The sequence below is a fragment of the Curcuma longa genome, chromosome 2, assembly GCF_044706935.1.
Source record: "Curcuma longa cultivar G26 ecotype Majalengka, Jawa Barat chromosome 2, ITB_CL_G26_1.1, whole genome shotgun sequence".
Classification (NCBI taxonomy): domain Eukaryota; kingdom Viridiplantae; phylum Streptophyta; class Magnoliopsida; order Zingiberales; family Zingiberaceae; genus Curcuma; species Curcuma longa.
Window position 1 is genome coordinate 8,671,736 of NC_133862.1, and position 22,673 is coordinate 8,694,408.

Genomic DNA, 22,673 nt, shown 5'->3' on the forward strand with positions numbered 1-22,673 from the left:
GGTAGGAAATATGTGGTTACACCACACAATTACATGAGCCACATATGGCACATTATATGTATTTGAATGCTTCATCAATTGGTACGTTAAGGCTTAAAAAGAGGAGGCTTAGTACTCATCACTGTTTTTTTTTTTTTGAATTTACAGTTGCTAGATCAGAGGCCTCCATTCATCGATAGTTCCCGATGACTTTGAGGGATGGTCCATTTGTTTCTAGAAATAACAAACTTTTGTGCATATGAATTTAGTTAATCATCATAACCTTGTTTCAAAAGTATATGTTGGCAGGAGATACAACACCACTGATGGATTACAGTAGCTTCTTTGCCGGACGCTGCTATTTGTTGGTGAGAACTCTCCTTGCATTGTTACGTGCTTCCCATGATGTCAAAACTAATCAGAAGATACAGTACATGGTTGAGGTGATCTTGATACAAATTATATCATGCATCTTTGTAATAGAAGTGCCTTCTCATATCTTTCTCTATTCTTTTGGCTACCTATCAAGCATGTGCATCCTATTTATGCACAGATAAATAGATAAATAAAAGATAAATATAAGACTTGGTAAAAGTCTAATGATCACGTTGCCAGGAAAACCTATTTATGCACAGATAAATAAAAGATTCTCCTAAACACTAGATAAATATAAGACTTGGAAAAATAAACTGCAATAATTTGACCTATTTTTCTATAACACTTAACATAGAGACTAAAAAATGGCTTGTTATATAGAGACAAAAAAAAGTTAACAGTAGAAAAAGATTTGATAAAAAAATATCTAGCTGGTTACATAGACACAAAAATGAATAGCAAAAATAAGTTCAGTAAAAATGTACCCTCCTAAAGAAGTTGATAGGCAACTTTCTTATGTTTTGTTTGCTCATGGAACATTAGATTGTTTGTAACATAAATAGTTGTGTGTTGTTCCAAAAAAAAAAAAAGAGTAATGTTAGGTTCTTTCAGTAAAAGATTTAATCTACATTATCTCTTTCAAAAAAGATATAATCCACATCGTATCACAAGTTGAATGTGTCATTGCTTTGTACTCACCATATTTTGCTTCTTGCCTTTCCCACATGTTACTCCATGCTTTTCCATGTTATTCATCCTTTTGAACCCTGAGTACGACCCTTTGAGTACCTTAAACAAGACCTCACATCGACATGCTAACTACACAAAACAAGTATCATGTAACAAGAACAAGAACCAACTTAGATAAATGTTAAAGATAGCAAATCTTTGTTGACAAATAGATAAACAAACATGCAGTCCGATCAACTCCTAAAACAACCGGAAGGAAAAAAATAAAACTCTGAAGGACCAAAACTGAACGCACTAACATTCTGTTTACATGCAAAATAGCAAAGCATGCTGTTGTTGAGAGACAGCTTTCAATATACATAAGTTGAAAAATGAACTGAAGAACCCACACGATGTTTACTCTTCTCAGGAAGCAAAAACAAGTCTTAAATTAAGAACTAAGTATCTCAGAAATTGGCACCGTTGGGAAAACTAGAGTTCTTTATTTTCCCCCAAGCGTGGGAAACTGACTCGGATCTTCAATCAATGGGGCATCTGTTATATAGCTTGCTCCCTTGCCTCCAAAACTGCTTCCGAATGGTGCACGGTCACCTCTTCCCCTGCCACGTCCACGGCCACCTGAGCTGTAGTATTGTTTGCCATTGCCGGTCTTGAAGAACTCATTTATGCTCAAGGGCTAACAAAAAGAAAAGAAACTTCAATACTTGAAAGGGGGAAACTATCCATTTGGCAAGTATAAACAGCATAATAAAGTGATGTACGTGGGAAAGAAGTCGCAAGCAGTAATATAAAGTGACAAAATGTAACACCTTTTTGTTCTTTTCGTCTCGATCAACATTTTCTTTCTTTTTCCCTATATCCTTGTCAGAACCCTGAAAGATAAGGTTGTTTCAGAAGCATAGAGAAATTGTAAAGAACTGATTGTGCGAACAAATGACAAAAAGCAGCCAAGAATAGGGGATGAAAAGCCTTGTCGGCAGGCATACCAATTTAACAAAAACAGGTTCAACTTCCTTTTTGGTTGTTAGCAGCTGCATGGATTGCAACTCCTTGTCTATTTCTACCTTCCTCTCCTCAGCTTTCAGTGCAAGTAAAGCTTTTCTTTTCTCCTCTTTTACTTTCTCATATTCTTCCAGAGTCATCTCCTATACAATAGAATTGAAAAGGTCAGGATTATTGCAAAAAATAAATAAAGGGTCAAATAGTTTAGGAAAAGTAAGAAGTTAAAGTAATCACATTCCCAAATCCCTTTCAGTTATTTAGTACATAGTATTTCACATCTTTAAAAAAAACAACCAAGAAGATCATAATAATAGAAAATTCATACAAAATCTCAAATTGTCCAACTAAAATAATATTTATTAATGAGATTCAGCCAAGTGCTCGGATTAAACAAAACCTAGCATATTTGAAGAGATGCAGAAGTTGCTCAAAAACAAGTGTTAACTTTAGAAGGGCATTATAAACAGAACACTTGATTGTTTATATACACAAAATTAAAACAAAACTCTATGCATTGGGTGGGGTCATCTCTACGAGACTTAGAAGCCAAAATATATAACCTCTATAAAATGAAATTGAATCTTAGACCAAAAGGACAAGAACTTTTATCAGTTAATGTGCATTATATAATAATGATTAAATAATCAATATACGACAACTGAAGTTCGACCAGTGACAAGATTATTTTAATTCAACAAACATGAGAATAAACAAGGATAGCAGCGAAAGGTGCATAATCTAACACCAGCAGACTCACAATAAGAAAATGACACCTAACATTCTAAGTATGGTATCTTCTCAAATCGAGAGCATGAAGGAGAAAAGAACATGTCGATACTTAGGTTCTGCCACATCCAAATTGTTCTACGCTGGGTGAAATAGACTATGCACACACATATTGGTTTCATTTATTACAAACAATGCAAGACCTATAGAATCGGCCTGGTATATGACAATCTAAACAAAACATTCAGAAAAAGAAATATAATATCAAATTTTTGACAATTTTCTGTATTGAACCATGACAGGAAAGCACACCAGTGCCTTGATTCTGTTACATAAAAATAGCTCTAGGATAGATGAAGAGTAGATATACATTGGTTTCATGTACCATGCAAGACCCACTGAATCAGACACAATGGAAATGAAACTAAACTACATGGCATTCATATACGCAAGCGTCACAATACTGAGAAAGTATCTGTTTTTGCACAAATAGAGATGTCATTGGGTTATACAGCTGACAAAGAAAAAAAAAGGAAAGAAAGCTAATAATGCCTTCTTGAGAACTGAATCCATCTCTTTAAAAGACATTTTAAAAATCAAGGAAGCAATGCCCTTAAAGAGGTGACACAGATGGAAAGCCCAGATGAGGAAAAAGCAGGATCTGATTCTCATACCATTCAATACCAGTGAATTAAAAACAACTGATCCTGAAGCACATATATTTGTAAGAAAATGGAAAGAAAAAAGGATGTTTAAACCGGTAAGTGGAATCATCACACAAACAGTATCTTCCTCATTCCAAAAAGTAGGGTTTTACACATAATTTTTCTGGTTAGACTTGTGCAAAGAATTTGCTCCTTGAGTGCATCACCTTCTCTGAATTCTCAGACAGAAAACAAATGTTTTAATTATAAATACAACTAGAAAAAAGAGCACCATATATGGAGCATGACAATCACATGGACATTGGAAACAATCCCTATAACCTCAAATGTGTACGTACAGTACATTGAGAGGATTTTTCCAAGAGAGTCACCAGATTAGCAAGCAGATTTAAGAAAACAAGAATACAACTCTCATAAGTCAACTACTAATCACCTACAAAGAGAGAGACATCAAGTATCATCTGCAATGTGCAACCCTTGAGAAGGAATAAAAGGATATAGACTACACAGGAAGCCACTGTGTATACATGCAAAAAGGATGGTTCCAAAAGCCACTTCAGATTAAGTGAAGTAATGACAGATATTTTTCAATGCTGCAAAGTGAGAAATATATCTGAAAAGCAGTGTCACCTAGCAAGGATTCTAAAATGGGTATTAAAAAAAAATTAAGCTCAGGCAGATTTTTTTTCTGACAGAAAACTTTAGATGGCAGGCATGTGACCAAAAGAGATCTACCAGTTATCTGTCGGATGAGATGACTTGACTAAGCAAGGTAAAATCATAAACACAGCAAAAGATTTGATTACACCTGAATTTGACCTAAGACATTTGAGTAGAAGAGGCTGCAAAACTGTAGGATGTTTTGCCACATCTATGATGTAGTTATGGAGGGTATACACCACACAATCATACTGGAAATCAAAATAAAAAAAGAAAAAAAGCTATACTTCACATTCAAATGATAGTTAACAAAGGATAACTTTAAAATTATGATAAAACAATGATTATGTGTAGATTCACAAGCTTTTGACTAAGTTAAGAGATAAACAAGTGGAGCGTGCAAAATCTTAATTGTGCAAACTTGTTTCTATGCTTTTGAACATCAGTCAAACTTCATAAATTGTTTGGAAAACATAACCACCAAAAATCACAAACATTGAAAAAGTAAAATTGCATAATGCGGTTTTCATTTAAAAATATATTATTTTAATAATAACAGATAATCTATGGACATTATCTTTTTGAGCTTTGAAATATCCATCACCCAACAAAAAAAGTTAAGTATCTAAACTTAAACTAACCTTATCTTCTGCCTTTTGTTCAGACTCATTAGTTGCACCCACCGTATCCTTGTTCTCCTCTGTTAAAGGTGCATTTTGCTGTTCTTGACGCTCTTCAGTTGGCAAATTTTCATCAGAGACGAAGGCATCATTCTTTTCCCTATTTAATAATGAAGATATAAGAACAAGAATTAGTAATAGGATGTGAGAATACTTCTGTTTTTACTAGATTTTTCCAATGACAGCAATATCTTAACTGTGCAACTGTCTCATCGGTAGATGTTCCCCAATTACCACGCCCTGCACCTTGACGTTTCATCTCATAGCCTCGGCCAGTACCACTCCGACGCTCATACAACCTGCGTGGAGGCCGTTCAGAGTCACCTCCATATTCGTCATTGCTATATTCAGCGCGACCCCCATATCCACCACGATGACCACGACTAGAAGGCTGGCGTGGGGGGCGTTCCCTCTCAGGCTTGTCAACGTCACCATCTTCACCGGCGCCACCACGACCACCACCATAGGATCTGTTATACCCATTTGAGTTCGCATTTCCAAAGTCACGATTTGGACCTCGTTCACTGCCTCGCCCACGGGCAGGTATGCTTCGGCCAGCCCCACCACGTGCTGGTGCAGCATTGTTCCTCGCTTCCCTCACTGGATCAAGAGCATCCCCAAATCAAAAGGCAATACATTTCCTACTTATCCGGACGCAGTTAAGAGAAATAGCTTAGGCATGAGTTATAAGGCGAGGATATAAAAAACAAAACAAAACACAAGATCGATGGCGAAAAACCAAACGGCCAATCCTTTCCATAAAAATAAAGTCGGCCGAATCTACTCAAAGCTCACCAGCTTGTGAAGGAGGAATCGGTTTTGTAGGAAGCTTCGCCGCTATCGGAGTGGCGGAGGCTGGAACAGCGGTCTTTTGGACCGCCAACTTTTGCTGCTGAGCGGCGATGAGCTGCAAAGGGTCATCGTTATCGTCATCGCCCAGTAGCGCGAAGGAATTGATAGGAGCCATCGCCACAAGATATCGTTCGAATTTCCGGTCTCGCAACCGCACCAGGGTAATGTGCGAAACTACCACAGTCGCCGGCGGGATGCAATCGCCGTTAGAAAGAGTAAGAAATCGGAGAAGAGATGGAATAGGCGAGCAAAAACCCTAGCCGCAATCTTCCTGCCCGAATTAGCTCTCACACCTGAGCAAAGGCGAACCCAATCCCCAGCCGCCCATCCTCGTCGATATTTAAACTGGATCGGTAACCGAAATGACGATAATAGACAGACATCAGCAACTGATTTACGCAATACAACCTTTTTTCGACGGAGGGTAATTTTGTCATAGTGTTCATTAGGTCACGTGGATTCAATCGATCCGGTGAGGCTAATATCGTACGGTTGAGATTTATAGAAGGGTAGCTTTTTTTAGTGGCGGCGTCTGATTGGGCTGATCGCTATGGGCCAAGGCCATGGGTGGAGCCCAGTTGCCTTTATCAATTTTTAAATTGTAAACAAGTCAAACCGGATTGCTTTATGGTATTCGAGATTATTTGATTCTAAATTTAATAAAATTGTTGAAAATTTTATTTAAACTTGATTTGATCTTATCCTAATTTTGTTGGTTTAGAGCTTATCTTCAAGCTTAATTTAATTGTTTAAAATTTTTATATTTTTAAATTTATTTAATTAGTTGATGAACTTTGTATTACTAACTTATTTATTCACGCATTCACAGTTAACTTTCGATTTGAATTGTACACGTATCCTAGTGTAAAACTGCAAAGGTTGAATCTCGACAAAGTCAAGGTAATGCCTATAGATGATCGTGAAGCCAACCGTATGAGACCGTTGCTACTTAATTGGTAGTTTAAATTTAAAAATTTTAATATTATATATATATAGGCGCATGGTTGGCTGATATTTAATTGGGTCATATTGAAGAAGATTTTTTAATGCGTTAGGATGGCAGATCTATCCGTCCTGCCATTAGTTAACCTATCTAACAGCTTAATTACTACGGGGACAAAAGTTATAATTGGGTAAATCTCCTGCAAGAAGATCAAGGGCGGAGTCACGTTTTACTTTACCCGGGCTATAGCCCGGGTGCTCCACGACAAAACAGTTTAAATTTACATAAGTTTTTTTTTTAAAGAAAATAGAAGAGCCAGCCCGGGTAAAATAACTCAGAGTTCGTCGGCATAGCTCACCGTCAGAGATCAGCCCGAGTAAATCATCCGGGCTGGCTCCGCCATTGAAGAAGATGGCGTGACTAAACAAGATTCAACCATCACTAGATGCACCTCGTGTATAAGGTTGTACCATAGGAAACGACCATCCGTACCGCATGGAAGGATTGATCATATAAAAGAGGTATCGAACGTGATAAGGAGATCGACACCTTACTCTATCTCACTGCATTCCCATCAGAGTAACTTAAATATTAGAGGATACTTGATGGACATCTTCAATGTCTTCTAATGCGTGTTTATCCTCATAAGTTTGTCCACGCCACATAAAGAAACTTCAACTTCGGTGTCCAAACTAGGAGGAGGATTTTGGACACATCATGTTGATATCGTCCATGGAAACATTTGTGTTAAGACATTGTGAATGATGAAAATACGAAAAAATAATCTCGAAGAGCCTAACCTTCCGAAAGCAGACGCTTGCACCTAACGACCAACAGGATAGAGAAGGTTGTAGGACCCATCACCTGGGTGCAGCTCATGTCAACCAACGAGACACTCCAACGGCACATCACCAGAAAAGTCAGCGTGAGAGTTGAAGTTCTCTATTTAAGAGGATATTATTTCGTTTAGGTCTCGTGTTTAGTGTGTTATCCAAACTGTCCACTTATCTTATGATTTATCTTACTACTCTTCTTTCTATTAAAAGGGTGCGTTCAAATTCAAGATGAGAAGGGGAGAGCGTGAGGAAATATTGTAATAATTTTCAGAGACTACGTGTCTTGCGAAATTATTTATAGAAAAAGAACATCCATCATCGAAGGAATTTTGATTTATGAAAGTGAAATGGATGTTCATTCATTATAATAGTTTTTCAGACAATGAACATAAAGAACAAGTTTGACAAAAAAATCACTATAAGTTTATAATTATTGTATTTTGTTCAATAATTTATGCATTCGAATCTGTAATGATATTAGAGCGGCATAATAAAGTACTGTTTATATGGTTCATTGATAATATAAAAATATTATTCATCATTTTTTCCACATAAATAGTATTACTATTCATGCACATGTTTACTGTTTTATTGTTCATAAAAAAATTAAGATGAACAATAATTATACGGGAAAAAAAAAATGAATTATGCTATTCACGACATCTTGGTTACTATTCATCTACCATTATGAACTGTGATTATACTGTTTACGGCAAAAATGCAATGAACAGTAATATGAAAAAAATGCATTAAAAAAAAAGAAATGCATGGGATAATGGCATAAATGGATAAAATTTACAGATGTAGAGAATTAAAAACTTAATAAAAACATATTAAAGGAGTTAATAATTTCTTAACAGATATATTATCTAGACTTTTACACTAATCATGCTTGCAGATGGATAGACAACATAAAGTAAGATCTAATGCTATGCCAAACATGTGGTTTGGTTTACAGGTGTTACAATAATTCCACATATATGAAGAGCAATTTCACTTTGAAGCACGAGAAAAATCAGACACACAATAAGCTTGCTTCATAGACAATATCTGGAACATACTCAACATACCAAATAGTTCTGATTACACAATTGCTATCATCAATGCTCTTACACATTATTTCTTACACAAAACAGAAAATAAAAGATTCACATGCTATGCAATATTTACTGGACTCCATGCAGGGGTTTATCAAACATGGGCTCAAGTAATAACAACCATACAAGACTTAGAAAATCTTTTTATAAAGGATATTTCTCTATTGAGGATGTCTTAATAGCAGTACGAACTACTTCAGGACCTAATTTTTTTATTAGTGTATCCCTCAAAACCTCTGGTTCTGATTCTGTCCAAATCGGAAAGACTTACTCACAGGCAATTATGGCCATGGAACAACAGGAAAAGAAACCACTTATAGTATGGAACAAACTAGACAAGTATACAACTTTAGCTGAACTACAACAACAAAATAAGGTTCCTCCTAGGAATCCTCCAATTACAGCATTTACACCTGAAAGACTACAAATAGAAAAAATGCTTACAAAAAGACTTAACACAGTCTACCAACAAACATACATACTTATATATGAAGCAAAACTGAAACATCTAATTTTCAACAATTTGCAGACTTATGTGAATTATTAGAAATATTACATAAAGATCTAGTAGCAGGCAGTGACATTTTGGTTATGTGAATTTAACTTTAAATTAAAATGTCAAAAACTTCTCCTCAGTGTCCAAACTCAGATTCCCTTGGGTGTGCTTGTTTGCTCTCCTATTCTATTAGAAGAGTCAATATTGACTATGAGAAATTCATCCATAGAAAATTCAAAGGAAGACTAGTAACACCTTGACTTTCATGGACTACGGGCTATTACATAAACTTTGGGTCCATGAACTGGACTCTATCCAAGACTTTCCTTATAAGTTCATACAGATATATTCCACAACACATCTTGGAGCAGGAGACATTTGTAATTCTTACATTAGACAGTACTCCCTTAGAATGGTTGGATATGAAAATTAAGCTAGTAAAATATCTAATTAGACTAGATATACATGATAGTAATGTATGCACCTAGAACAAGATGATTATACTTCTGATCCAGAAACTGACTAGAATGTTAGAACAACTTTACCAGAACAATTAATTAAATGGCGAGCTACTGTTCAGGGAGTGAATGGTTCTTAGATAGACATTATACTCTTATTGACTATATTTTTGCTGGAGAATCATTCACAGAGAAAATTTACTAGCCCAGAGAAATGGGAAAGGAATTCTTCCATTTTCCCATTAATACTAAACATGAAGATATTCTCCAAAAATATAAAAAGAAACATGATCATTGGGCTTTAAGAAAGTTAGTAAGCTCAGTCTATACGGAAACCATACTGCTTCCACTAGGCTGCCTACTCCTCCTTACAAGCCTACTAGCCCAAGATCCACACCCTCTCTGGATCTTGTTGGAGAGAACAATCTAGACAACATGATGGAAGGATGACATCAACTTCCATCAGAAGAGAAGATAAGAACAAGGATAGACAAGAAAAGACTCTACTGACCACTATAAGGCAGAGAAAATAAAATCAAGGACAGACAAGCAAAGACTCCACCTGACTACTACAAGACTCCACTCACACCTCGACTCAAGACTCTTCAGGCAGGTGAGAAGAATGATGACTTTCACTTATCTATCAGAGTCTTTGTGAGATGAGATACTCAAGACTGTAGTTTACTTACTTAACCAAGTACTAGTAAGACAGTGACTAAAACTCCATATTAGATGTGGATGGGTAGGAAACCTAGCATTAGACATTTTATGTCTGGGGTTGTTTGGTTGAGGTTAGGCCTTATGAATCTAGTGAAAAGAAACTAGACCCAAAGACAGTGAGTTGTCATTTTATGGGATACCTAGGAATATAAATTTTTATGATCCCTTAAATAATTCCTTTTTCAAGACAGAAAATATCAAATTTATTAAGGACAGTGAGAGTACTAAAATTAGGGACGTATCTTTTGAGGAAAGCATTGACGATCCTCTTATGGTGACAATAAGTGCAACAAGTAATGGTATGATATTCATTGTTGGGTTGTAAGGGTGCAAATATAGTCCCACATCTAAAACACATGGAAAAGATCATGTGTTTAAAAGGATGAAAGATATCTCCATTGGTATGAGACCTTTAGGGGAGAGCCCAAGAACAAAGTCATGAGGGCTTAGGCCCAAAGTGGACAATATCATACTATTGTGGAGATATTTTGATTCTATCGGTACTAACAATTGGTATCAGAGCGAGACCGCTCTTCACCGGATTAACTGCCGGAAGAGCCATGATCCAGATCTAACTATGTGGGTTGAACCTTAAAAACAAAGAAAGTGGGTGCTCCTGTGTCTGAACCAGACAAGAGGACCAGACACCAGGTGGGAAGTCCTAGTAGGTCGGGTGGACCGAGGGGCAAAAAGTCCTAGTTGCGGCTAAGTGAGAAGTCCTAGTAGGTCGGGTGGACCAAGGGACAAAAAGTCCTAGTTACGGCTAGGTGAGAAGTCCTAGTAGGTCGGGTGGACCGAGGGGCAAAAAGTCCTGGTGGGTCGAGGATTCAGACATCAAACGGAGGCTTTTTGTTTGAGGGGGGTCTGTGGTCCTTTGTTTGAGGGGGGATTGTTGGGTTGCAAGGGTGCAAACATAGTTCCACATCTAAAACACATGAAAAAGATTATGGGTTTAAAAGGATGAAAGATATCTCCATTAGTATGAGGCCTTTAGGAGAGAGCCCAAGAACAAAGTCATGAGGACTTAGGCCTAAAGTAGACAATATCATACTATTGTGGAGATATTTTGATTACATCGGTACTAACAATTCATACCCTATATTATGGATATTGCACATCCTGTGAGAGTAGTGAATCAAGATATAATTTATCATCTCCAATGCAATTGGAGAAACCTTCTACTAAGGTTGAGATATGGCCTCATATTGCCTCAACTATCTCAATCGTAAGTGCCTTGAAGACGATCCACATGGGATTAGAGATCTCACGATTTCACGTGATTATGTTTATCTCTAAAATATGATTTTGACATTGGATTGAAAATAATCCTATATTTTTTCAAGAAGTCAAATAGTGCTCTAATTTTGAGAGATGGATCGAAGCCACGAAGGATGAGTTGAAGTCTATGGCAAACAATGACATTTGAGAACTTATCGAATTGCTTGAAGGTATGAAACCCATTGGTGCAAATGGATATTTAAAATTAAACAAGATTTAAAAAGCAATATCGTTGCCTTATTTTTAGGGGATTCACTCAAAAGGAGAATATTGATTATAAGAAAACTTTCTCATTTGTGTCAATGAAAGATTCTTTTAGGGTAATCATGACACTTGTAGCTCATTTTGATTTAGAGATCAAATGATTCAATTGGAGAACTTTGAGTCTAAGGACTCGAATCACCTAGTATGTAGATTAAAGAAATCCATTTATAATATGAAACATACATCCCATCAATGGTACCAAAAATTTGATCAGGTGGTTACTTTATTCGATTTTAAGGAGAACAATGTTGATCAATGCATATATGCCAAGTTCAGTGGGAGTAAGTTTATTATACTTGTTCTATATGTCGATGATATATTACTGACAAACAATAATAAATGTCTGCTACAAGAAATCAAATCATTTTTATTAAGTAATTTTGAAATAAAAGATCTTGATGAAATACCCTTTGTCTTAAGTATATAGATATGTCATGATCGTTTAAGAGATATTGTTAGACTTTCACAAAAGGTCTATATTGAAAAGGTGCTTAATTATACAATATGACATACAAAAGTATACACCTAGTGACACACCAGTGTCTAGAAGTGACAAATTCAGCTTACAATGTTCATGACTTGAACTTAGAAATAAAGGAGATGCAACAATTCCCTTATGCATCAATTATGGGAAGTCTCATATATGCACAAGTTTGTACGCGTCTGAACATTGTATATATAGTGGGGATATTAGGCAGATACTTAAGTAATTTAGGACTGATGCATTGAAAAGCGGTGAAAAGAATGATGCGGTACTTACAGAATATAAAAAGATATATGCTCACGTATTAGAGATTTGATTTTTTGGAGGTGATTGGATATTTAGACTCAGACTTTGTTGGATGCTTGGACAGCAGGATATAGATCCACTTCATGATACATATTCATATTACTGGAGAAGCTATATCATGGAAATTTATCAAATAGACGCTAATAGCTAGTTCTACTATAGTGCCTAAGGTGTTTCATGTGCAAGTTATTGATATGAGAGTTCTTCCATTGGAGGAAGTATTTGTTTAGTGAGAGTTTGTATTTATCTTTGGTGTTCTATATTTGTTAATGAACACAAACATTCTATTTTGATATATTGTACGTACTTAAGTTCAAAACATTCATGGCTATCTTATTTATTTTTTGACGCTCTGAAATAAATTTATCATGATTTACCACAACTATTTAACATATGGTGCTTATAAATATGATATGAGATTCCTTTTGGAATCATAAGGTTAGATCATGACTTGTTATTACAGTTTAGCATAAAGTCTTTGCAAATATGATTAAGACTCTTTTGAGTCATTGGGAGGATCAATTGGAAATTAATATGTACAAATCATATTTCATGTAATTTCCATACTACATATTCATATCTTGATCTATATCATTAATAACATTGGTATTATGATTACTTAGGGGTTGTTGTAGTCATATTTTAATAACTATGACTTTGTAGTCATATAATAATGGAGTTAATAGACCAGATTATTTTTTGAAATATTTTATACCATAAAGTTTGACATTGTTAGTGATGCCAACTAAGGTTTAATCATATGTCATATACAAATCACATATAATCCAAGTGGGAGATTATTGAATTTTATCTCATTTGGTTGACTTACATGCTATTTGTGAATACAGATATGTGTCATTAAGAAAACCAAACCAATATGAAGAGTTTGAATTATTGGATGTGAAAGATTTACATATGTTGATCTCGCTAACCCGAATTGTTATTATTAATGGGCTGATAATAAATTAGGTTATATATATAGGGTATGATCCTCATTAGATTAGGTATCTAGCAAATCTCTTCACTCGCCATCGATTGAGAAATTATGACATTGTCAATCTAGTTCTTTCGGAAGATCGATCCCTGTGCTCTCTCTTTTCTTTTGCATGATTCTTAGATTCATGGATGGTACACAAAAGAGATGATGACTTTTCCGTTGCAATCAAGTTCATCATCTTATATTACCTTTGTATTATTTTCTACTATAATTATCGATGAAATTAGATCTCTTGTTATTTTATTTTCTTATATTCGAGTTCGTATTGTTTTAAAATTCACGTGATTAGAAAAATAATTTATCAAACATTTTTCATTTAAATTAGATGGTCATTTTACCTTAATGCATTATGCTTTAATAAACCTACAATAATAAAAATAAAAAAGGTGATGGCATGAATGAAATCTTGGAGTTCGGAGAGCATAATGGTGATCTCAAACTCTGATTTTGACTATGAATATCTATTACGATAAAATGACTTTCATTTTAATGGATCTTCAAGAATTAAAAGCAAAGAATTAAAGTGAAATAGTTATTTCAATTCCAATAGGCTAATTACATTCAAAATAGCTTTACCATAATCAATTTCAGCAAATGCAAGTTTGACACTGTCAATGTATTCTTATAACTCCAAGCAACTCATTCATATCCTCATATTTGAATATGGATCGATAAAGTCCGTCGAGGTTAATTGATCACCTCACCTTAATGGAAAACATGTCAAAACGTAAGAAAAGAGTGTGAGAAAATCACATCAGCAAAGCGCCCTTCGCCACCCTCGACTATGTTCAACCGATTGGACGGTAGCGAATGTACGATCGACGACAAGCAACGTCGACGACGGGCAAGACTGAGCAATGTCAAAGATTTATCTCAAGCGGGAAATGTACAACGTGGTCGTCTGAAAGATCGCAGAGAAGACGAAGCGACACAACGTGCCGGACCAGCAGTTGCGAAGGTCCTCCAGAAGTGCGGAAGCTAGAGAAATTAAGAAGAAATTCTGCTCGATCCTCGAATAAAGGAAGAAGAAGAGAATGGGGAGTCTGGTAGAGCTAGAACCAGATCGATCGTTGCTTAATTAATCAATCAATCATCAACGTAACGGCAAGGTCCGTAGGTAGCAGATCGCCCATTGAAGAGCAGATTGTTCCCTATTATTAATCTCGAGACAGAGACATGGCATCTGGTAAAGACTACAACGCGTGATCACAACATGAGCTGCTGCTCTTTCTTATTTGAAACAGTCAAATTGTCATAAGATTAGTGTGGAGGCTTATGTCAATGAACGTGGAGAGGCTTGAAATTCGTAGGTGGTAACGGAAATACAATCCCATGCCCTTTTTTGTCTGTTTGTTTGAAATGTCAGCGATTCAAAGTCAAGTTTGCTAATTTTTTAATTAGTTTATTTTAAAAAACTTAGGTCATGTCTTCATCAGCAATTTGTTGCACCACGCTTTTTCGGTAAAAAAAATGGAATTCATCATCCCAGCGACTCTACATGGTTAGCTCTACGATCATTTATGAAGATGTAAACCGAAAAATTACAGTTGGCTATGACGGAGAAGATATTGTCTCGACAAATTCACTGAGATTCAAATTCTTGTCCTCTTCTACAATTCTGTTCTATCGTAACCAACTCAACTATGCCCCAGGAGCAAAAAACTATCTGGGTAAACCTTTTATAGTGATTGACATCATAACCTTTTATAGTGATTGACATCATCGCCAAAACGGTTCCATAATCAGAAAACCTCCTAAAAGATTTTTTGGATGTATGATTTCACTGTATTAATAAGAGGTCTTACTGTTGAGATAGTATCTCAATCAATAGACCCCTTAAAGAGATTGTATTTGTTGCTAAAAAGACTCGAATCTGGAATCTCAGATAATACATGACCCGATACTGACCATTTAGAATAAGTCACTTTGACTTATACCCTACACTTCTTCTGCAAAAGGTAGAATCCGCCACCTTAGCGGCCCCATACGGTCAGCCACACGACCATCTGTGAGGAGGTAAATCGAGAAACTGTAGTTGGTCACAACGCAAGAGGGTATTGTCTGGCTTCATCAGGATTCGAACCCTTGCCCTCTTCTACAACTCTGCTGTATCGTAACCAACTCAGCTATGCTCAGGGGTGACTTACTCTACACTTCAGACAATAGTAAAAGTGACCACTATCAGTCTACCACTAAATAATGCATTGGTAATTTATTTTAAAATGAGATGATCAAGGATAAACATTGAAATGCACAACGAGCAGATTTGTAATGTTAACTCCCAGCCCAATTTCTATAAACAGGCTCGGGCCCAGAGTGCGCGCCCTAAAATAAACGGTCATGATTATCTTCTGCTCATGATATATGTAACTCGCACCGTTTACCTCTAGGGCTTTGCTCTGACACTTGCGGGCGACGTCTCGGATCCAGGTATCTCCGTTCCCGTCTCATGTCTTTCCTCTATTGCGCGTGAAACGATCCTGACACTTTTCTTGATTCTTCCTCGTTTTATTGATGGTTCTTGCGATTTAGTTTCTGTCGCATTTGAGCTGTTTGAGCTTATACTTCCCATTATATCTTTTCGGCTGTAGAATTTTTCCATTTTGTAACTCGTGAAATTTGTTGTTTGGTATGCTTGCAGATGTGCTTAGTTACATGACGACGATTGCTAGGTCTTTATCCTTTGGCTTTCTAAGTTGTGGAATTTTATTTACTATCAATCTGATATAAAACGCTGGTTATGTTGCCTCAGAGTGATTTATAGTTTTAAGTAAGATCTGTTTGCGGGGCAAACGAGTTTTTTATGATTCATTTTGTCTTTCTAATGTTGTCAAAAAATTTTATTGAGTGTGTTACGTTGTGCTAATGTCATCTGCAGCAGATTTGCATTGCAAACTTTTCCAAACATCAGTTGGCTCTAAAAGTTACTTCAAATCAAGTCTTGTATTGTTTTAGTCTGCAGAAATTTGTTCTATCACGAATCAGTTTTCAAATGTTTATCTACATCGTTTCATCACTTTGAAAGTTCATATTAACTTATTAGAGTTCATTATTCACGTCTTAGTTTTAACTCAGTTGTAGTTTTTCTCCTTATCATCTAAGGTACATTTTCATTTTCTAATTTTTATCTGCTTTAAAAGGATTATACTCCTAACTATCTGGTTAAGTTCAAGGGTTCATGTATATTTCTAGGTCTTCTTAGTGACAAGGCATTTAAATTTCTTAATGAAAGTTATTGATTGAAGTAACAAGTTAGTGTGATTTTCTTTCTGGTTGGAAGCACCATGTTAAGGACTATTTATTCATTTTAAAATGCATATCTTCTTAGTTGTCTAGATTATAGCAACAGAAAAGGATGTTTAGATAGATGATGGTCCTTATGTTTGATGAACTACTACAATGAGTTCTAAAACACTATTTCTTGTTTGAAAATGTGCTAATTTTAATTTTGAGAGTATTTACTAGAAGTCATACAGGGTGAGATTGTTAACTAATCGATTTAAACATTCAGAGTATTAATGTTTCTATGTACAAGAGTTAAATTTTCAGTTACTATGATTGTTTTCTAGGATGTGTCATCGACTATATTTGCTTAGGACAGGTTCTATTGAATCAAGTTCTTAGCTTGCCATCATAATCTTTTAGCTTATATCTGAAATCCAACAAGTTAAATTTTCAATATGTTGTGCTTTTCTTTTTGAGTATCCTATGTACATGTTAAGTCTTTCTAACTAGTAAGTATCATTATTTTTTTAGTAAGAAATTGAAGGAAAACTAATATGTCATGGTAATTTGTTAGCTTCTTACAGCTATTATATATTTAAATTCGTGGTTTCAACTACTACTAGATAGAATGACATGCATACACATGCTCAGCTGGAAAGATTTCCAAGTAATTTGAACCAATAATTAGTCTAATAGAGTTAATAAGTTGGATCAAACTAGAATTTAATTTATTGTTAAAAGGAATCAATTGTGCATTGAGACATCCAAAAAATAAGCTTTGTCAGTGAAAGTCAGCTACTGTATCAAGTAGCATACTGGTATATTACATCTGCTCTCCTAGTGACCTCCACAAGAAATGACCACGTTGAGAGAAGGCACATTTGTGAGCTGACTGGATACCATGACAGGGCCGCTGCCATCCTTCATCTGTATTTGAAGAAACACTTTTAACATTATTACAGCCCAGATAGGGTTAAGAAAGCCTAATTTTATTGGCCCAACTGTAGGTCAAGGATTTACTTATGGTTTTCCAGTTGAATCCAACCCAGCCAAATCCAAACTTTCCTCCATGTATTTCGGTCATTCCCCCTTGTGTAGTTAATGTAACGATTAGGTTTGTTGTTCTACTAGTTGGAGCTCTAGGGCCTTCAGATATCTTCATTTCTTTGCTGTTACACTCAATTTTTGCGTCATCTGAGGTCCACAATGTTGTTCTTTTAATGCAATTATTGATCCTTGTTACTGTTGTCTTTTATATTTTCCTAATTAAATTTAGTTTCTCTGAAGAACTTGAGCTTGGCAGATCATTATTATCTTGCTGAATCATTTTTCTTCTGTATTTTTTTTCTTTACTTTTTATTCTTTCATTTGTTTACTAAGTTTATTGTTAAGCATCAAATTGTATCCTCACAGTTCTCTCTATATGATGAGTTTGGTCTCTTGTTTTAGTCCCTGAACTGCAAAGTAATATTTGCCAATTTGTGCCTAGATGTACTGTTTGATATTTCCTGTGCCTTATGATTTCAAAAGTATGTATTAATGTCTCCTTGTTGTGATAATACTATAGATTTTGTTTTTTTTTTTCAGTCATTCATGAATGGCATTATATATTTTATTTTTTGCATCTTGGTATTTTTAATCGATTAATTTTGCAGTCCAAATGGCCACTATCCCTGAACCTCTCATCTGGGAGATTGTAAAGAAGAACAATTCTTTCCTTGTTAAGCAGTTTGGCAGCGGCACCAACAAGGTGGTGTTCAGCAGGGAGCCTAACAATCTTTACAATCTCAATTCCTACAAGCACTCAGGTAAGATTTTAACTTTTCCATTTGGGATGCTTTTGGAACCATATTTATTTTCAATCGAGTTTAGTTGCATTTTTTTTTTCATCTTGAGTTGTATCCTGATTGAAATTTCACAGGCCTGGCAAACAAAAAGACAGTAGCCATTTTGCCAGGAGAGAAGGACCTCAATGTTGTCCTTGCCACTACTAAGACAAAGAAGCAGAATAAGCCTGCAAACTTGCACAACAGAACAGAAATGAAAAAGGAGTTCTTCAAGATGGCTAAAAGTGTCAAGAGTCAGGTATCATCTCTAATAAAATCTTGGCATTTCTACATGTTGTTGATAGCTTCTCACAAGGAACTTTCTGTACTTGCTCTGATAAAATGTTTTCTGTATCCATATATCTTTTTTATTTGTATTGTATTTAATTCAGAATTCTGTATTAGAGTAAGTTTTTATATTAATCACTGAAGTTTGATGCATTTGTGTTATTTGCTCTGATGGTTCATTTGTAAAAGATTACCTATCACCTTTAATGTTTGTCATATATTCTCATTTTTGGTCTTTGTTTATTTTTGTTTCCTAACCAGCAGTTACATGATTATTCCTCAAGCTGGATATAGTTAGTTTGTAGACCCGACTTATGATGGGTGCAGCCTCTCGATTTGTTAGGAAGAGCAAAATAAGTTTTTCATGCTTATTTTTCATTTTACTAATGCAAGACAATCTACTCTTTTTAATGCCGGTTGCCTTGGTCAAGTGTTATATTAAGTGAAGATTATGTTATATTTTGTTGATTTACTCTGTTATTAAATTGGATTTTGTCTTTCTATTGTGCTATTGACATATTAGATATTTTTATTAGAAAGGTTAACCTGTTGTACTCTGAGTTGATGATAGTTTTCACTTTCAGTTATCTAAGAGTAGTTTTTACATTGTCCCAACAAGTTTGTCTTTTACTTCTGAAACAAATCAAATTGACTAGTTCTGGTCAGAGAACAGTTTAATAACATTAGTTTGGCTGTGCTATTGCAGGAAATATAGTAGCTTATGATGTACTTTGTTGAGAGATTTGTGTATGCTTTTGCATTTGTGTATCCTTTTGATCCGTTCTTTCTTTATTTGTTTATCTGTTGACTTAATGATGGACCAATTACTGTCATTTATTTATTTTGCATTTATATTATCTATTTATTTTGCTTTGCTTTTATTCTTATTTGAAAATGTTGGTATGATGAGCTTCTATGCTAACATGAAAGGAGAATTCTCTCGGCTGATTGGTCTCCAATGAAATTTGCATGTTATGCTTGTCTTCTGAGCTTGATTTTACTCTCACATTCCTTTTGAATTGACTTAACTGTTCTTATCATCTTATCATTCTACATTTTATTTTATTTGTTGTTTTAAGATGTTGCTATGATGAGCTGTATCATGTAAGGAGATCTTTCTCAGCTGATTGAGCCCCAATGAAATTTGCATCTTACGCTTGGCTTCTGAGCCTGAATTTCCTCTGCAATTCCTCTTGAATTGTCTTAGCTATTGTTAAATCTCTTTTGAAGCCTAAGTTTACTGTTCCATCTCTTTTTATCCTGCATCAGATTTCTGTTTATTGTCATCTTTTTTTTCTTTTGTTGATTGTGGTTTTTCCATCTATCTAACAAATTTTTCATGCCAATGTTTCTCGGTCACTCATCTCTGCCTGATTTGTTGTCTAGTGATGCATTGGGAGGATTCAGAAACCATGAAAATGCCGTTCTTGTTTTCTCTGACTTGCTGTCCTAATAAAAATGTTCCAAGTTCTGATATTGTTCTTCTGTTTGCAGGTTACAGATAATTATTACAGGCCAGATCTAACTAAAGCAGCTCTTGCAAGGCTGAGTGCGGTTCATCGCAGCCTTAAGGTTGCCAAGTTTGGTGTGAAGAAGAGGAGACAAGCTGCAAAAGCTAAGAACTAAATCAGATGGTGGTTAGTTGTCGTATAGTTCTCTCTGCTTGTTTTGGTGTTCAAGTTTTCATTGAAACGTTTGTAGTCTATTAAAGATGAGTTGGAATTTATACTACATATGTGTTTTCAACTATTTTCATACTATGGCTTATGAATTTTAGCTTATTGATGTGTGTAATAATCCTGTTAAATTTTACTTGATTTTGATAGTTTTATGATGGGAAGAAAATTTTCTTTTTAATGGTATTTTATTTTATTGTTGATAGTGGTGTTATGTCCCAAAAAAAAATCACAATTTTGTTCTTGGTTGGGATTACAGGATGGGTCATTGAACGGGGGATATTTCGGCCCAGATTGTTCCGTGCATTTTGAGATTGGTTCATACCTTAATTAAATAGTTAGGGTGTAGATAAATTGGGTGTAAAATCTAAATGGCATGGATATTTTTTTGTCACTGCCCTTTTTTACGTTCATTAGAGGTGACAATGATTTGGTTTGTGCTTATTTGGCTAGTTAGGAGTCTTGTAAGGCATTACCTGGTTTTAGATTGTTGCCCTGTTGGGCTTCGAGATGCTCAAGGGTAGCATGCAATTTAGCGACGTCATGTTTAGTTTGACATAATCTAACTTCAGTGGGCTTTTTTTTTTAATATTTTAGGTTTGGACTCGTAGGTTATGATTAGCATGAACCGTCTGACACTTCTAAAGTTCATATACTTCTTAAGTTCCTTGTCTCCACCTTTGCTGATCCTCACATACAACCTCTAGGTTTTCCTCTTCCTCATTTCTCTAGGGCATCTCCTTCAGCGCCTTGGCCCAAGCAACCATGGGGACTTGGGTTTCCATTTGGTGATCCTTTTCTTCTCTCCTAGCTAGATTTTAGAAAGTAGACAAAACCTTGGATTTCAACGTTAAGTGTTGATGTTGGATGTGTTAGGATACAACTTGGGAAATGATTTTCAAATTTTCAACATCAAAGAAAGAGTGTAGGGCCCCTCTTTGCATAATTAGGAATAGGGGTGAGTATTCGGTTAAAATTGAACCGAACCGAACCGAATAAATCGAAAACCGAATAAACTTATTTTTTTCGAACCAACCGAACCGATCGAATTTCTCAATAAAAATCGAATAAACCGAACCGATATTTTATCGGTTAATTCGGTTTTCGATCGAATTAACTGAAATTTTTAAATATTATAAAAATTTTATTAATAAATTAGAGATTTATATATTTATTTACTTAAAATTTATAAATTATTTTTTAAAATTTAATTAATTCGGTTTATTCGATTTAACCGAATAAGAAAATTTAAAATCGAAACCGAACCGAATTAACCGAATTAACCGATTTTTTTAAAAAAAATAATCGAACTTCCGAAATAACCGGTTTGATCGGTTTATTCGGTTTAACCGAATTTTTGCACACCCTTAATTAGGAATGTACCAGATTAATTTGGGCTCTTTTTGTGTAGAAACGCTAAGGTTGTACTCTAGACTTGGATGATGAACTTATATTGGCTAGAGACGGAGTGTGCATACTCCTTATGCATGGCATGTATTTGAATTATTATTTTCATTATCCATTGTTTTTTGTGCAAGGTAGATACTGACAATCTTAGAATGGATGTATCACGAGTAAAATTGTAAATTGATTTAAATTATCAAAAATCTATAATGAATACAAACAAATGAAGTATAGGGTCTCGAGTCGTATTTTTTTCAAGAACTAGTAGAAAATTGTGTAAATTAAGCTTGCGTATCGTTCTTTTTGGGTTTTTTTGAATGTAAATGGGTTTTGAAGTTTTGGAATGAAATGTAATTCAAATTAACAAGCAAATGAATGAAATGCAATGTGAACTTATTCTTAAAACTGATACTATCAAACAAGAAAGCTAGAATAGCAAAACCTAACAATGTAGTAAATGAAAAAGAAACAAATGCGACAATAAAAAATAAGAGACATGAAATTTAGATTCAACGAAACAAATGCAAATGTATGAACTCAATTTAAGAAAACAATGCAAGAGCTAGAAATTCAGATTCTAAAGCATGAATTCAATTCACGATAAGATGATAAAGAATTAAAATTCAGATTCAACAATGCTAAAACTTAATCTAGTGATCCACAATCTTAGTTGTAGGATTCAAACTCAATCACATTATTCACATGCAATGAATTTCAATAACAATGAACTCAATTCTTAAGCTAAT

The 22,673-nt window shown here is 35.1% G+C and overlaps 2 protein-coding genes and 2 non-coding genes across 4 annotated transcripts; 3 read left to right on the forward strand and 1 right to left on the reverse strand.

Moving 5' to 3' along the window:
• Window positions 1-1,302: 1,302 nt before the first annotated feature.
• On the reverse strand, window positions 1,303-5,927 carry LOC141820696 (RGG repeats nuclear RNA binding protein A-like). The gene is made up of 6 exons (XM_074708066.1): window positions 5,573-5,927; window positions 4,975-5,377; window positions 4,739-4,877; window positions 2,031-2,189; window positions 1,854-1,916; window positions 1,303-1,720 (listed from the first exon to the last, which is right to left on the reverse strand). The coding sequence occupies exons 1-6, from the start codon at window positions 5,742-5,744 to the stop codon at window positions 1,526-1,528; spliced, it is 1,131 nt and encodes a 376-aa protein (XP_074564167.1). The 5' UTR covers window positions 5,745-5,927; the 3' UTR covers window positions 1,303-1,525.
• Window positions 5,928-15,851: 9,924 nt separating this feature from the next.
• On the forward strand, window positions 15,852-20,704 carry LOC141822284 (large ribosomal subunit protein eL28z-like). Its single transcript, XM_074709723.1, has 4 exons — window positions 15,852-15,938; window positions 18,389-18,541; window positions 18,655-18,818; window positions 20,342-20,704. The coding sequence occupies exons 2-4, from the start codon at window positions 18,394-18,396 to the stop codon at window positions 20,471-20,473; spliced, it is 444 nt and encodes a 147-aa protein (XP_074565824.1). The 5' UTR covers window positions 15,852-15,938; window positions 18,389-18,393; the 3' UTR covers window positions 20,474-20,704.
• On the forward strand, window positions 19,754-19,841 carry LOC141822552 (small nucleolar RNA R24). The gene has a single exon (XR_012601285.1). It is a non-coding gene; the product is annotated as a small nucleolar RNA R24 (small nucleolar RNA).
• Window positions 19,929-20,020, forward strand: LOC141822551 (small nucleolar RNA R24). Its single transcript, XR_012601284.1, has one exon. It is a non-coding gene; the product is annotated as a small nucleolar RNA R24 (small nucleolar RNA).
• Window positions 20,705-22,673: the final 1,969 nt, after the last annotated feature.